This window comes from Grampus griseus (assembly GCF_964374135.1).
Source record: "Grampus griseus genome assembly, chromosome: 12".
Lineage (NCBI taxonomy): Eukaryota > Metazoa > Chordata > Mammalia > Artiodactyla > Delphinidae > Grampus > Grampus griseus.
In genome coordinates, this window is record NC_139006.1 from 5,340,784 (window position 1) to 5,356,928 (window position 16,145).

The 16,145-nt window shown below is 50.1% G+C and overlaps 1 protein-coding gene across 5 annotated transcripts in view; it reads left to right on the forward strand.

Annotated features, from left to right (window-relative positions):
- The window catches only part of SCARB1 (scavenger receptor class B member 1), an 81,701-nt gene that overhangs the window by 34,454 nt on the left and 31,102 nt on the right, over nucleotides 1-16,145 (forward strand). For all 5 annotated transcript variants that reach the window (XM_082667993.1, XM_082667991.1, XM_082667992.1 and 2 more), the window contains exons 2-3: nucleotides 10,682-10,839; nucleotides 13,321-13,462. In XM_082667993.1, coding sequence (XP_082524119.1) covers nucleotides 10,682-10,839; nucleotides 13,321-13,462 — 300 coding nt within the window. The remainder of the gene's footprint in view (nucleotides 1-10,681; nucleotides 10,840-13,320; nucleotides 13,463-16,145) is intronic.

The following is a 16,145-nucleotide window of genomic DNA, read 5'->3' on the forward strand; positions in this document are numbered from 1 at the left end:
GATGCTTTACTGCTCGGGAGATGGGCGAGAAGAGATTTCCTGGTAGGTGGTTTCACTGGGGGTCACGGACTTCCTGGCCCTCGAGACCCGGCAAGAGATGCTTTTTCTGGCCTCTGTGAGCTGAGGTCCCGTGCTCTGGCTGCTGGCTCCTGAGGGTGAAGGTAGAGGTCCCTGGAGTCATGGGGCCCCTCTCAGCCTCTGCCTGCTTCTCTACTCCAAGCTCATCCCATGCGTGTGCAGGAGGCCTGCCTGGCTGGCCTGAGGCCCCTGGAGGGACAGCCATGTGAGGCCTGGGCCTCTCCCCTGCCTTCCGCTGGCCTTTCTGTGAAACAGAAGGCTGGTCTGCTGTCCCTCACCCTGCATCCTCTGGGCCTCAGGACATCTGCTCTGCCCCTTCCCTAGGCAGGGTCCTCACCGCCTGGCCTGGAGAGGAGATGGGGTCTGTTGGGGGTGGGACCACCCTTGGATGGGATAGTGGTCTGAGTCTCATCATCTGTCTACCCCAGTCCTGAGGCTGTGGCCTGGCCTGTGAGGTTGCAGCTCACATTTTTTTTTTTTTTTTTTTTTTTTTTTTGCGGTACGCGGGCCTCTCACTGCTGTGGCCCCTCCCGCCGCGGAGCACAGGCTCCGGACGCGCAGACTCAGCGGCCATGGCTCACGGGCCCAGCTGCTCCGCGGCATGTGGGATCTTCCCGGACCGGGGCACGAACCCGTGTCCCCTGCATCGGCAGGCGGACTCCCAACCACTGTGCCACCAGGGAAGCCTGCAGCTCACATTTTTATTAAAATGGTAATTTTTAAGATGTATTTACTTGAAACATGAAATTTGCATTTGTTCCATCACACATCCACTGAGCTGCTTGGGCCCCAAATAGGCCATGCTCTCTGTGTATTTAGAAAAAAAAAATTATCTCGGGAATTCCCTGGAGGTCCAGTGGTTAGGACTGTGCGCTTTCACTGCTGTGGGCCTGGGTTCAATCCCTGGTCAGGGACCTAAGATCCTGCAAGCCGCGCAGCACGCCCGCCTCCTCACATTCCCTCCATTACGAGCTTTTTAAAACATACACAAAGGAGAAAGCAGATCGCCGCTCCCTAGACGTTTCTACTTGGATTCTATTTGTTCCCGAGCTCACGTTGCTGAGCACCTGCTGAGTGCCAAGCACTGTTCCAGGCCCTGAGGTACATCAGTGAGCAGCTGAGGATCCAGTCCTGGTGGGTTTCTGATCCAGCGGGGCAGACAGATGAAGAACAATAGACACAATTAATTATAATTATGCCGGAAGGTGACAAGGACTATGGAAAACCCAGAGCAGGCTGGGGGGTGTTCAGGAATTTGAAGTGGATGGGGTGGGTCTTCCTGAGAAGGGGGCATGTGAGGAAAGATTAGGAGGGGCGAGAGATGTGGCCATGCTGCTACCTCGGGAAAAACATCGAGGGCAGAGGGAACAGCCCATGCAAAGGCCCTGGGGCAGGAGTGTGCCTGCATATACAGGGGACAGCAAGGAGGCCAGCATGGATGGCCTGAGTGAGTGACAGGGACATGTAGGATGTGGGGCCTGGAGAGGCCACAGGGGCCAGACCAGATGGAGGGACTTATAGACCAATGCTGAGCTGGCAACTTTTAGGTTAATAGCATTTTCAAGAAATAAAATGTTCCACATTATTTTGTGTGTTTGAAAAATTCATGTGAAGAGCCAATAGTGACTGTTACCTTTTCTGCAGCTTGCCTTTTTTTTCCCTCAAGATTCTTTCTCTGAGCCTTATCCAGGTAGACCCGGTCCTTTCATTCATTTTGCCTGATACAGTTGTGTGCAGAAACCCAATTTATCTCTGGCTGAGAATCTGCTGAACCGTCTGTTCCTTTTCGAGATTTGACGATTCTGAGGCATGCAGGATCTTAGTTCCCCGACCAGGGATCGAACCTGTGCCCGCTGCAGTAGAAGCTAGGAGTCTTAACCTCTGGACTGCCAGGGAAGTCCCTCGACGATTCTTCTGCAGCCCTCTCGCACACACGTGGGACTGTCTGTAGGGCAGAGTTGTCCAGTTGTGGGCTGTGATCCGATAGAGGGATGTGAGACGATTGGGGTCAGTGGGGGCCAACACTGTAAAAACAGGATGGACTGGGAGAGAATATCTGAGGAGCAAATAATCCGTTGGGAGTGTAAGTGGCATCATATTGGAAAGGCGGGTGTTCTTTCCTGAAGCTTGTTTCAGTCACCCCAGGTGTGTAGGTCGTGGTCCTGGGCGGGGCCAGTAGTGTCTGAGAGCCAGTGTGCAGAGCAGGGGACCGCAGGGTCATGGGGGCGTGCCGTGCTCACGTTCTGGGGCACCTCCGTTTCCCCACACCTTTACCCGCACTTGGTTTTCTCAGGTGACTTAATTTGTGTCCATCTTTTGGGAAATATCTCGTTTTAATTTGCAGCTAATCTTTTTTCTTTTTGAAATTGTGGTGAGATTCACTTAACATAAAGCTCACCATTTAAACCGTTAAAAAGCGTACAGTTGAGTGATATTTAGTACATTCATGATGTTGTGCAGCCATTACCACCGTCCGGTTCCAGAACATCTTCATCACCCCAGAAAGAAACCCTATACCCGTTAAGGAGCCCCTCCCCAGTGCTCCCCTGGCAGCCACCAGGCTGCCTTCTGTCCCTGTGGATTTGCCTGTTCTTTTCTTTTTGGCTGCGCCGCGCCGCTTGCAGGATTTCAGTTCCCCGACCAGCAATTGAACCTGGGCCACAGCAGTGAAAACCCAGAATCCTAACCACTAGGCCACCAGGGAACTCCCTTGCTTATTCTAGACACTTCACATAAACGGAATCATACAGTGTGTGTCCTTTTGCGACTGGCTTATTTCACTTAGTGATGTTTTCAAAGTTCATCCATGGCGTATAGCCTGGGTCAGAATTTCCTTCCTTTTTAAGGCTGAATAACACTGGATACAACACATTGCATTTATCCACTCATCCATCGATGGACGCTTGGGTTGCTTCCACCTATTGGCTATTGTGGATAATGCTGCTGTGAACATAGATGTGCTCATATACACCCTTTTAAAAAAGCCTTGATGAAAACGTCCCATCTCTTGATTTTAGTTGCCACACCGATGAGGTATATACATTGCATAAAGTTCAACAAACTACACATAAAAAGGATGAGTGATCAGGACCTCGATAACCTTTTGCTAAGTGAAAGAAGACATATGTGGCCTTTTGTGTCTCTGCTTGTTTTTAAGAAATAGAGAATTAGGGACACATTTGAAGACTTGTATGATTCTCTTTATCTGAGAAAAGGCAAATCCATAGAGACAGAAAGTAGACTGGTGGTTGCCAGGGGCTGGGGGAGAGGATTGAGTGCTAATGCGGTTTTGTTTTGGGTGATGAAAATGTTCTGAAATTAGATGGTGGTGATGGCTGCGCAACTCTGAGAATAGACTAAAAACCATTGCGTCGTACACTTTGAATGGATAAATTGTGTGGTGTCTGAATCAGATCTCAATAAAACTGTCAGAAAATCTTAGTGTCGTGTTTTCAAGGTTCATCCGTAACATGCATCCTTTTTAAGTGTCGTTCGATGAGCTTTATCACATGTATACATCTCTCCAAAATCAAGGGATGGGACATTTTCATCACCCCAAGGAGCTTCCTGATGCCCTTTTGCAGTCAGCTTCCTCCCTCCCCCGAGCCCCTGGCAACCACCGATCTGGTTTCTGTCCCTCTAGAGTTTTCCCTTTTCCACAGTGTCATATAAGTGAAATCATATAGTATGTAGCTTTTTGTATCTGGCTCTTTCAATTTAACATAGGCTTTTTTATCTAATTTTTTTTTTTTTTTTTGGCCTCGCCGTGCAGCATGCAGAATCTTAGTTCCCCGACCAGGGATCGAACCTGTGCCCTCTGCCTTGGCAGCTCAGAGTCTTAACCGCTGGACTGCCAGGGAAGTCCCTAACATAGGCTTTGAGGTTCATCCAAGTGGCGTTTATCAGCAGTTGGTTCCTTTTATTGCCGAGCATTTATTCTGTTGTGTGGAGGCACAGCAGTTGGTTTATCCATTGTGATGTTTGAGTTGTTTTAAAAACATCTTTGTGATTGATGGACATTTAGGTAAGTCATGCTCTTAAAGGCTTCCTAGCCTTTGCAGAGGCGGGGCCCCTGCCAGGACCGCCCTCCCCATCTTCTTTCCCTGGCAAAGCCCAACTCCTTTGTTCAATCCCCAGCTCACATGCCCTCTCTTCCAGGCAGCCCTCCTGACTGTCCAGAATGAGCCTGGAGAATCTGGTTGGATAAAATGGAGTGGCGTCCAACGAGGGATCACCTTGGCCTTCTCTCTCAGTCTTTGTTTTCGGGCTGTGATCTTTGACCTTAGGGGAGGGGGCAGGGATAGAATCCGTTGTTAGTCAAAAGGCCCTGAGCTTGGCCTGTGCACTGTTATCTAATCAGCTTCCTGGTCCTGATGCCTGTGGTCCGGTGTGACTGAAACAAAGTTATCCTGTGGATCGCAAGCGGTGCAAAGTCCAACCCCCACTGGAGGTGGGGCAGTGACAGGGGGAGGAGGAAGGGCTGGTCACTTCGTGCCAGGTAACTGCATGGCTGATCTTCTGGGTCCCCAGGCTCTACTGGACCCTGTTCTAAGCACTTTACCTCTACATACCCACTTACTTTGGACGCTATCATTACACCCATTTTATGGATGAGGAAACTGAGGTGCAGAGAGGATCAGTGACTTATCCCAGAAAGTAGAGCTGGGTCACAGGAGATTGCCCGATGAACAGGGGTGGGACCCCAGGGCCCCAAAACCCCTTCCGTTGGAGGGAGAGACACATGGCTTCATCTGGTGACTCATCGGTTTGGCACTGATTTATCCCTGAACTGGGTGGGCAGGCCAGGAGATTAGGAAAGCACAGAGGGATTCCGGAATTCCAAAAAAGCCTTGTCCGTGTCCAGACCTTTGCCAAGAAACAGGGCTGGGGGAGGGAGGCAGGAACTGGAAACTTTTTAAAATTTTAAACCACTTTATTGAGGTATGATTGACATTGGAAAAAGCTATATGTATATAATTATGCAACTCGATGAGTTTGGAGAGAAGTATACACCTGTGAAACCATCACCATGATCTGTGAAACCATCACCATGATCTGTGAAACCGTCACCACGAGTTTGGAGAGAAGCATACACCTGTGAAACCATCACCAAGTGTACACCTGTGAAACCATCAGCACGATCAAGATGTCCATCACCTCCGAAAGTTTCCTCCCAACCTCTTTATTTATGTTTGTTATTATTGGTAGTAGTAGTAACAGTAGTTACGCATGATGAATAGGAGTTAGCAATACTGCATTGTATATTTAAATGTTTGCTAAGAGGGTAGATCTCATGTTATATATTTTTACTACCGAGTCCAAGCTCGCTCTGCTTGCCGCACGACAGGCCAATAAATTGGAGACGAGGTGTTGAGGCAGGGAATATGAATTTTTTAAAAAAACATTTTTATTGGAGTATAATTGCTTTACAATGGTGTGTTAGTTGCTGCTGTATAACAAGGTGAATCAGCTATATGTATACGTATATCCCCATATCCCCTCTCTCTTGCGTCCCCTTCCCACCCTCCCTATCCCACCCCCTAGGTGGACACAAAGCACCGAGCTGCTCTCCCTGTGCTATGAGGCTGCTTCCCACTAGCTATCTGTTTTGCATTTGGTAGTGTATATATGTCCATGCTACTGTCTCACTTCGTCCCAGCTTACCCTTCCCCCTCCCCGTGTCCTCGAGTCCATTGTCTATACAACTATTCATTCGTAAAGCCAGCAGACGGAGAAGACAGCCGACTAATGTCTCAAAGTAACCATCTTACAGGGTTTGGATGCCAGTTTCTTTTCTAGCACAGAGAGGGGGAGGAGATGAGGAAGACAGTACAGAGGCCATAAGTTTTGCGAATGTCCCCTGGAATGGCCAGCCCCGGGGAGGGGATGTGTTCATTTCTTCTTTCTTGCAGCCGTGCACAGGTGGACAGGGTCCGGATGCTTCCCTGAACAAAGGCATTTGGTTTAACATTCAGGCAGAGGGACAGGGTTCCCCGAGGCAGGCGGTTCTGTATAGACAGTCCTTTTAGTGAACAAAAGCAGCGGCAAGCAAAGGTTAAAGTGAAAGAAACAGGTCCAACATGGAGTCAGATTTGGCTCTTCCCTGTTACATTTTATCCCAAACACGTCAAAAGAAGGAAACTGGATCGATGTCGCTTTTCTCCTGGCCGAGTGCGCTGACTGAAGCCAGGACAGGCGGGCCCCCTACCTACTAGCCCCGGGTGTATCTGTTCTGTGGATGGGGGATGGAGAGAGGGCGTGATGGCACTGCCCCTCTGTCGCTCCTCCCTGTGGGCCTGTCTTTGTTGCTTTGGGTTAAAGATTTCCGTCCTGCATGACTAACAACCCCGCCCCCCCACCTGCAACCCCACGAGCAGACTCCAGGCTGACGTTTGAATTCCACTCTCCAAGCCTTTGGCTGGTGGGGGTGGGGGGTGGGGGTGGGGAAATGGCCTCTGGGGTGGGACCTGTTGTGGGCCAGTGGGGAGGGGGAGAGCTACCCAGCCTCGCGGGCCCCAGTCCCGCCCCCGCCGTAACACGGAGAGGTCCCCCCCTCTGGGAGATGGTGCAGGTGAGGTGCTCCGGCAGGCGTGGCAGAGGGGCATCCCGGCGGTCCAGCCGTGGCCTTAAGATGTGTGACCCGCCTCCCGGGTGTGTTTTTTTTTAAATGTGATGGAACTGCACATTTTTTAATTTATTTTAATTTTTTGGCTGTGTTGGGTCTTCGTTCCTGTGCAAGGGTTTTCTCTAGTTGCGGGGAGTGGGGGCCACTCTTCATCGCGGTGCGCAGGCCTCTCATTATCCCGGCCTCTCTTGTTGAGGAGCACAGGCTCCAGACGCGCAGGCTCAGTAGTTGTGCCTCACGGGCTTAGTTGCTCCGCGGCATGTGGGATCTTCCCAGACCAGGGCTCGAACCCGTGTCCCCTGCATTGGCAGGCGGACTCTCAACCACTGCGCCACCAGGAAAACCCCCAGGTGTGTTTGATTTTGAAAAATAAGTTGCTGCCATTGAAACAATTGGGAGATGCCATAGAAACATCTGGATTTCTGGTAGCTCACAAAACATGGGAGGAGCTGGAAAAACCCAAGCCCCGGGGACCTCAGGGGCCCAGAGGGAAGTTGCAACTGCTGCCTTTGTTTTAGGGGGGGTGACCCCTTCCGTTCACCATGTCCTCCCCCACCTCCGTGCTCACCCGAATTGCCCTCTCGGTTGTATGTGTCAGGACTGAGCTGGGGACGGGCCCTCCCTACAGCTGTGCACGGGGCTGCCACTCCGTCCCTCCTCCCCTCTCCTGGCCGCCCTGGGATGTGCCCTCATTGGGCTCTGTAGCTCCAGAGCTGGGGGCTGGGAGGCCCGGATGCTGGCTTCCCGCTCCCTGCATTAAACTTGGGAGAGGCGCGCTCAGGGCTGGCCCCCACCAGGGTCTTGTGGCCTTTTCCCTCGCACTGAAGAGGTCAGCTGTCACCTGTCACAGTGGACCCTCCTGCACCCCGCACCGAACTCCCTCACTTACGTCTTCATTAAAACTGACAAAGGAAACCAATAATAATAATAGTAATAATAATGATAATAATAATAATAGTGGCTGCCTCGAAGGATCGTGGTGCTAGTCAGGGAAGTGACAGTGCAGTGAAGAGTCTAGAACAAGCACCTGACACACAGGCCCACTCGGGATATGCTCGTGTTTTTTTTTTTTTAGTTTTATATCGGAGTATAGTTGATTTACACTGTTGTGTTAGTTTCAGGTGTACAACTAAGTGATTTATATATAGTAGTGTCTATGTTAATCCCAACCTCCTAATTTCCCTTTGGTAACCGTAAATTTGTTTTCTGTGTCTGTTTCTGTTTTGTAAATAAGTTCATTTGTATCATTTTTTTTAGGCTCCACATACAAGTGATATGTATGACATTTGTCTTTCTCTGTCTGACTTACTTCACTTAGTATGATCATCTCTAGGTCCATCCATGTTGCTGCAAATGGCATGATTTCATTCTTTTTTATGGCTGAGTAAGATTCCACTGTATATGTGTACCACATCTTCATCCATTCGTCTGTCAATGGGCATTTAGGTTGCTTCCATGACCTGGCTATTGTAAATAGTGCTGCAGTGAACACTGTGGTGCATGTATCTTTTCGAATTAGAGTTTTCTCCGGATATAGGCCCAAGGGTGGGATTGCTGGGTCATATGGTAATTCTATTTTTAGTTTTTTGAGGAACCTCCATACTGTTCTCCATAGTGGCTGCACCAATTTACATTCCCACCAACAGTGTAGGAGGGGTCTCTTTTCTCCATACCCTCTCCAGCAGGGAAATACCCGTTTTTGTTGCTTTGTACGAACCATGTTTACTAGTCACCTTTATTTGCAGGTACTGGATGCTCGGGTTATAAAAATGATCCTTGTGACTCCTGTAGCTGGTAGGAAGACGTGTTTATCAATAAAGGATTGTTACACCTGAAGGCAAGTCTCTGATCTCCTGATATTTTCAAGAGAACCCTGAAGTCCAGGTTTTATGTTAAATCTCCCAGTTTTTTGTTCTTGGCAATGAGTTCAACTTTTCTTCATTTAAATGCCACGTAGGTCAAATGAGGCACAGCTGAGGCTATAGAGTCACTGGCCCCATTGTACAGATGGGAAAACTGAGGTTCAGGGCCGACTAACTTGCCCGGAGGGCCCTCGGGTCAGACTCCCTCCAAATCTGCTCCTTCCCAGAGCCTGCCGGTTGGATACATGGGGCTGAGCCTGATCTCCAGCTCCAGCCTTCTGCCTTCTCTGGGGCTGCTGCCCATTGGTTCTGGGACAGTCTGTTTGGGGACAGTGGGGGTGGCTGTCCTTGTCCTGGAAGACCACGTTCAAAGAAAGGGTGAGGGTGACGCAAGCTGCCCAGACATCTAGCTTTGCAACATTGAGCGTCTATCTGATGGGCTGGGTCAGGCTGGGCGGGGGCAGGATTGGGGGGACCTCCTGTGTCACTGGGGCAGGGAGCTCAGAGCTGAAGAGCGAAGCAGGGATTAGAGGCCAGTGTATCTGACAGACTCTCCGAGTGAGCTTCAGACCTGTCATCTTCCGCCGTTTAAGGAAATCAAGTTTTGTCCAAGCTTTATAAATCTGGAGACTTAGAGTTTATATAAATTTCTGCCTTGCTGGCTTTTCGTGGAAAACCGCTTCTGTTCTCATCTCCTTCTGCTCTTCCCCTCAGAGACCCTGCTCTGGCCATGCTGGCCTCCTTGCTGTTCCCGAATGCTCTGTCTCAGCTCCTCCCTGCCTCAGGGCCTTTGCACAGACTGTGGCTTCTTCATAGACTTACCCACCACCACCAAATACACGTGTTCCCCTCAGTGCCCTTAGTTTTTAATTTTGGTTTAGTTTTGGTCTTTTGTTTTTCCTTACATTTCACCTGCCTTACTCCTCTGTTTAAAATTGCAGCCTTCTTCCCTGTCCCTGCTGTGTTCTCACTATGCCCTGTCACCTAGCGTGCACTTTACCGTAATTATTGAAGACCTCTCCCTTACTGGAATAAGAGCCCCACGACGTTGGAGATCTGGGTCTGTCTTGTTCGCTCTCCTATCCCCAGCTCTTAGAAGAGGGCCCGACTTGTAGTAGGTGCTCAATAAATGTGTGTTGACAGACATAGAAAACAAACTTATGATCACCAAAGGGGGAAGTGGGATGGGGAGGGCTAAATTAGGAGTTTGGGATTAACAGATACACACTACTATATATAAAGTAGGTAAACAAGAAGGACCTACTGTATAGCACGAGGAACTATATTCAATATATTATAATAACCTATAATAGTAAAGAATCTGAAAAAGAATATATATATATGTAAAATTGAATATTTTGCTGTACACCTGGAACATTGTAAATCAATTATACTAAAGTTTTTAAAAAATGTGAATGAATGAATGAATTGAATGAATGAGTGAATGAATGAATGACGCATTTGGCACACAGAGCCCACTTTCCGCTGGGTGCCAAGTGCTATGGTCAAGCAGCGGCCACCTCCTGGTCCCCCAATCAGGCTGCCGTTATGAAAACACATTTTAAAAATAACACATAAGGGCTTCCCTGGTGGCGCAGTGGTTAAGAATCCGCCTGCCAATGCAGGGGGTACGGGTTTGATCTCTGGTCCAGGAAGATCCCACATGCTGCGGAGCAACTAAGCCCGTGTGCCACAACTACTGAAGCTCACGTGCCTAAAACCTGTGCTCTGCAACAAGAGAAGCCACCGCAATGAGAAGCCCGCGCACCGCAACGAACATTAGCCCCCGCTCGCCGCAACTAGAGAAAGCCCGCGCGCAGCAACAAAGAGCCAACGCAGCCAAAAATAGAATAAATAAAAAACAAAATAAATTTATAAAAAAAAAATACCACGTAAAAATAATATTACCTATTAACATTAATTATGTCAACTCCAGAGCAGCGTTCCCACCTCCTCCTGCCCCCAGAGCACCCCCCTCCAGGGAGCCCCTTCCCGGATGTGCCTGTGGAGTCTGCAGCACAGGCTGGCACCAGGCAGCTGTTTGGGAGCCGGGTGGGTAGGTGGGCGGGGGCCCTGGCCCTCCTCCTCACGGACCTGTTCTTCTCATCCCCCACAGAATGTGCGCATCGACCCCAGCAGCCTGTCCTTCAACATGTGGAAGGAGATCCCTGTCCCCTTCTACCTCTCTGTCTACTTTTTCGATGTCGTCAACCCCAATGAGATCCTCCAAGGCCAGAAGCCGCAGGTGCGGGAGCGCGGACCCTACGTGTACAGGTGAGGATGGAGGGGGCTGGGCTGGGACTCAGGTCATCACCCCATTTTACAGATGAGAAAACAGGCCCCTCGCAGTAGTGGGGCTTGTTCAGGGTCAATCTGCTTCTCCCAATCTGGTGCTCTATTGCTTGAGACTTGGAGAGCGACCGCCTGGCTTTGCCACTCAGCAGCTCTCTGACCGTGGGCACAGGCCTTTCCTTCCCTGTGCCTCAGTTTCCCGCTCTGTAAAATGGGGATGACAGTACGCACTGTGGGTGGTTGTGAGGATTGGATAAGATGCTTAGCGGAAAGCCCAGCACAGTGCCTGGCATGTAGTAAGTGTTCAATAAACATTAGCTGTTAACATATTATTGTTACCTGAGTTCAGCTGCTCGCTGCTCAGAAGGCAAGTGTTGGGACTTCCCTGGCGGTCCAGTGGCTAAGACTCCGAGCTTCCACTGAAGGGGGCACAGTTCCCCTGGTTGGGGAATTAAGATCCTACGTGCCGTGAGGCCAAAAAGTAAAAAAAAAGGCAAGTGTTGGTTGAAAAGGAAAGGTTGCTTTATTCAGGAGGCCGGCAACCTGGGGAGAAGGCGGACTCATGTCCAAAAACCAGTTCCAAAGATTCTGCTTGACCATGGAAGTTTTTAAAGGGAAATCATTTGGGGAGCGAGTCAGAGCCTTCATCACCTCCCACTGTGTGCAAAACTTTCTTCTGATTGGTTGGTGGTGAGGTAACTGGGTGGTGTCCCAGGAATCTTGTGCTCGGCCTGAAGTTACCATCCTCCACCTGGGTGGGGGCCTTAGTTCCTGCAGAACAACTCCAAGATATTGTTCTGTGTATCCTTTGAGGGAGAACCAGGACCCTGCTCCAAGGCGGCACTATCGTCTCCTGACTGCTCCTCCTTTGTTTCTGTATCCCCTCCCTCCCCTGATTAGCAACTGTTTGAATCTACCCTTTGGAACTCAGGGGAGGTCAAGGAAGCTGAATGAAGCCTATTTCCTACAAACACAAAATGGGGCACATGGAAAGGATTTGTTGGGGTCCTGCTCCGTTCCATTCTGACCACTGCTGCCACAGCCTCTTCGTTTGATTGTTTTCTTTGAGAGGGTGCAGATCTCCAGTGGCTACTGGGCTCGTTGGATTGGCCCGAGCAGTTTTCCGAGAGGCAGGGAGGCCCGTCGGAATACGAGGCCCGACTTCTTGTTCTGCCTGTTGTGCCCTCAGGAAACTGTGACCCTGGCTTTGCTCACCCATGAAAGGCTTCTGTGTCAGAGCTGAGTCTGGTTTGCCAAAGTTCCTATTTATTCCTTCATTCCGTAAGCGTTTATTGAGTGCCTCCTGTGTGCCAAGCACTGTACCAGTTCACTGTTTTTGTTTTGTTTTATTAAATATTTATTTATTTATTTGGCTGCGCTAGGTCTTAGCTGCGGCAGGCGGGCTCCTTAGTTGCGGCATGCAAACTCCTAGTTGTGGCATGCATTTGGGATCTAGTTCCCAGACCAGGGATCGAACCCAGGCCCCCTGCATTGGGGGAGCAGAGTCTTAGCCGCTGGACCCCCAGGGAAGTTCCCCCGTTCACTGTTAAAGGCAGACAAAAGCCCCTGCCTCACAGAGCTGACATTTCGATGGGGAACGGGGAGGGAATAAACAAGTGGACAAGTAAGGTAAAACCAAGCAGCGTAAATGCTGGCGTGTTAGGAGTGAGGGGGATAGTGGGAGAGAGGAAGTCTGAGAACGGGATGGTGTCAGATGGTGAGGACCCCGGAGGCCACAGTAGGAGCTTGCTTTTATCCTGTGTGCAAAGGAGGGTGGTGGGCGAGAGGATGACGTGATCTGATTTCCCCTTTCCAAAGATTCTTCTGGATGCTCTGTGGAGAACAGTTTGCAGAACAAGGGAGAATAATGACAGCAGAGCAGCAATGAAACTTGCCGCTGATTTGTAATGTTTTCAATGCATCTGACAACCATTAACTCACTTAATCCTCACAAGTAGGGACCTAATGAAGTAGGTTTTGTTATTACTCCCATTTTATTTTATTTTATTTTTGGCCTCGCCCTGCGGCATGTGGGGTCTTAGTTCCCGACCGGGGATTGAACCCGTGTCCCCTGCAACGGAAGTGCGGAGTCTTAACCACTGGACCGGCAGGGAAGTGCCATCACTCCCATTTTATAGGTGGGAAAACTGAGGCTGGGGTAGTAAATGATGGAGACGGGATTCAAGACCCCACCCTCTGTCTTCAGAGCGCATATTCCTCACCACCATCCTCCCTGCCTACCCCGGAGGAGCAGGGAAGCCCGGGAAGAGACTGATGAGGGACAGCGGCGGCTTGGCCAGGGGGAGGGGGCGTGTTGGGATTTGGTTACAGAGGCTTTGGTGCCGTGTCCTGCAGTGGGCAGGTGGCGGGAGGACAGATGGAGGGGAGGTGGCCAAGCTTGGTGCAGACATCCGAGGGCCTCTGGCTCCCAGGCAGCTGACCTACCGGCTTCCTCGCCCACAGGGAGTTCAGACACAAGAGCAACATCACCTTCAATGACAATGACACGGTGTCCTTCCTCGAGTACCGCAGCTTCCAGTTCCAGCCTGACAAGTCCCGCGGCCTAGAGAGCGACAGTATCGTCATGCCCAACATCCTGGTCTTGGTGAGGCGCCCCTTCTGTCTCTCTGTCTGCCCCCTGCACCGGTCAGTCCCTTGAGGCACAGCCTGTGGCCCCTGCGGTGGCATTAAGCCCAGTGGGCTTCCTGGGTGCATCCTGGGCTCTGGTTTGGGGATATTGGCCAAAGTCACGGTCTTCCTCTTTTCAGTTCTGCAAATCTAAAATCTCCAAAACGAGGTACTGGCGGGGGGGCGCTGAATGGGGGTCCGTGTCGTCGTCTGTGGTGTTTAGGGGGAGGTTAAGGGCAGGGTGTCCGTTCTCTGCAGGTGAGAGTCATTGTAGTAGCTGGATTTACTGCCTGCCATGAGTGTCATGGTCCCCAAGACCACCCCCAGGTTCGCTGACTCACTAGGAGGGCTCACGGGACCCAGCAGATGTGGTCCTGCCCTTGGCTGGTTTGGTAGAGTGGAAGGAGACAGAACAGAATCCGCAGAGGGAAGGGGCACGTGGGGTGGAGACCAGACACAGGCTTCCAGAGCCCTGCCCCAGGGGAGTCACACAGCGGACGCTTCGTTCCTTCAGCGGTGACTTGTGACAATACAGGTGGGTGTCCTCCACCAGGAACGCCCACTAGAGACTCAGCGTCCAGGGTGTTTATTGGGGGCTGGTCATGTAGGTCCAGTAAACCACGTTGGTACAGTCCAGGCGCAGTGAGCCCCTCTTAGTTACGGGGTGGTGAACGCCCTCCTAAAGCCAGGATCTCAGACACCAGCCAAAGGCCGGCCTGGCCAGGAGGCCTTTCTAGAGAGAGCAGTCTCAGGCCTGCCGGACGAGCATCTTGCTAACACTGCGTGTTAGAACTTGTGCTTAAGGCTGTACACATGTTACCTTGTTTACTTGTCAGCGATCCCATGGTCGTTAGGTACCATTATTTTCTCCATTTGTAGAGGAGGAGAACTGAAGAACAGAGAGGTTAGGTGACTTACCTAAGGTCACTCAGCTAGTGAGTAGCAGATTAGGGTTTTGAACCTACGAAGTTTGGGCTGTGAGTCTGCCCTCTGTGGCACGCAGACTTCCATTCAGTCCTCTGTCCACCCAGTTGAAGGTCATCAGGCATTTGGTCTGGGCCTGGCCCAGGGCTGGGCTCAGGATCAGACGTAAAGGCACCTGGTAAGTCCGTTGGGTGGACAGAACAAAAGCTCAGAAAATGCAGCCCAAAGCCTTGCAGCTGCCCCCCTCAGAGATACACATGTTTTGGCAGTGAAGTCATTTTCTCCCACCGAGCCGGTTGCCAAAGACTGTGTGATAACGCCCAGGGCTTAGGAGCGTGTGTGGAAACAGATACTGTCGTTAGGCACGGAACTGGTATGAGCTGTTGGAAGGTAGTGATTTTCAATATAAATTGCATGTGCCTTTGACCTCAGAAATTTCATAGGTAGGAATTTGTCCTCTTGACAGAATAACCCATGTGGGCAAAGATGTTTGTTCTCAAGGATATTTATTTCAGCAACGTTTTCAGAGCAAACATCTAGAAACAACCTAAACGTGTGTTATGTGGAGTTATGTTGTGATAATCTACCGTGGGCAGGCAGTGGACTAGTATAAAGCCAGCAAAAGGAGGCAGGGCTGCAGGGGGTGTCATGTAACAGTCTCTTAGTCATATCTAACTGGGGAAAAGCAAGGTGCAGAACACATGTGTGAGGCCCCTACTTCAAATATTTCTAAAGGAGAACTACTTGCACGCACGCACCCACATCCACACAAGCGCCTTTACGTGCCTAGACCAGGGTGAGCTGCTTCTGTAAAAGGCCAGATAGATATTTGAGGCTTGGACGCCTAGACGTTCTCTGTTGCAGCTGTTCAACTCCGCCAGCATAACACAAAAGCAGTCCAAGACAAAAACATAAATGAGTGGGTGTGGCTATATTCCAATGGAACTGTTTCATGGATACGGAAATGTGAGTTTCATATAATTTTCATGTTTTTCAGAGTAGTCTTCTTTTGTTTTCCTTTCAACCATTTGAAAATATAAAAAAACATTCTTAGCTCCCAGATTGTACAAACACAGGCCGTGGGCTGGCTTTGGCCCACGGGCCGTAGTTTGCTGACTGCTGGTGTAGATTCTCTCTGCAGGAATACTCAAGAGCCCAGAGCAGTGGGTTGCCTTGGGGGAGAAGAATAGGAAGAGGGGGGTCAGGGGTCGGAGAGGGACTTTTGCTTTGTATCCTTTTATGATTTTTAAAAACCATCTATTTATTACCTTTAAAAAATCATGACGTAAAGGAGACCCTTGTGAGTTCCCATGGAGTCAGACCTCTATGTTTTAGGAAATGCTGGCTCTGTTCCCTTTTCTACAGGTGGAGATTAGCTTTTGGATGAGGTGCCTTTAAAACATAAACCAAGTGCCAAGACAGTATCTCCAGAGGAAAGCAAAGATTAGAAAATAAATTCACCTAAATTCTAAGCACCCAGATATTGGGTAGAAGAGGTGCTTGGGGTCTTGGAGTTTGGGAGGGCTAAGGAATTAGAGTCGAGTCTCCATGAAGATTCTTTTGGTTACAAGGTTATAGTAGAAGGTGCTCTGAATTGGCATAAGCAAAAAGGGCATATGTGGGCTCTTGTTACTGAAAGGGCAGGAGTGGTTTCAGATGTGGCTTGATGCAGAGTGCAAACAAGGTTGCCCGGATCTGTGATGGTTCCATGCACTGGCCGACCTGCCCCTCAGGGT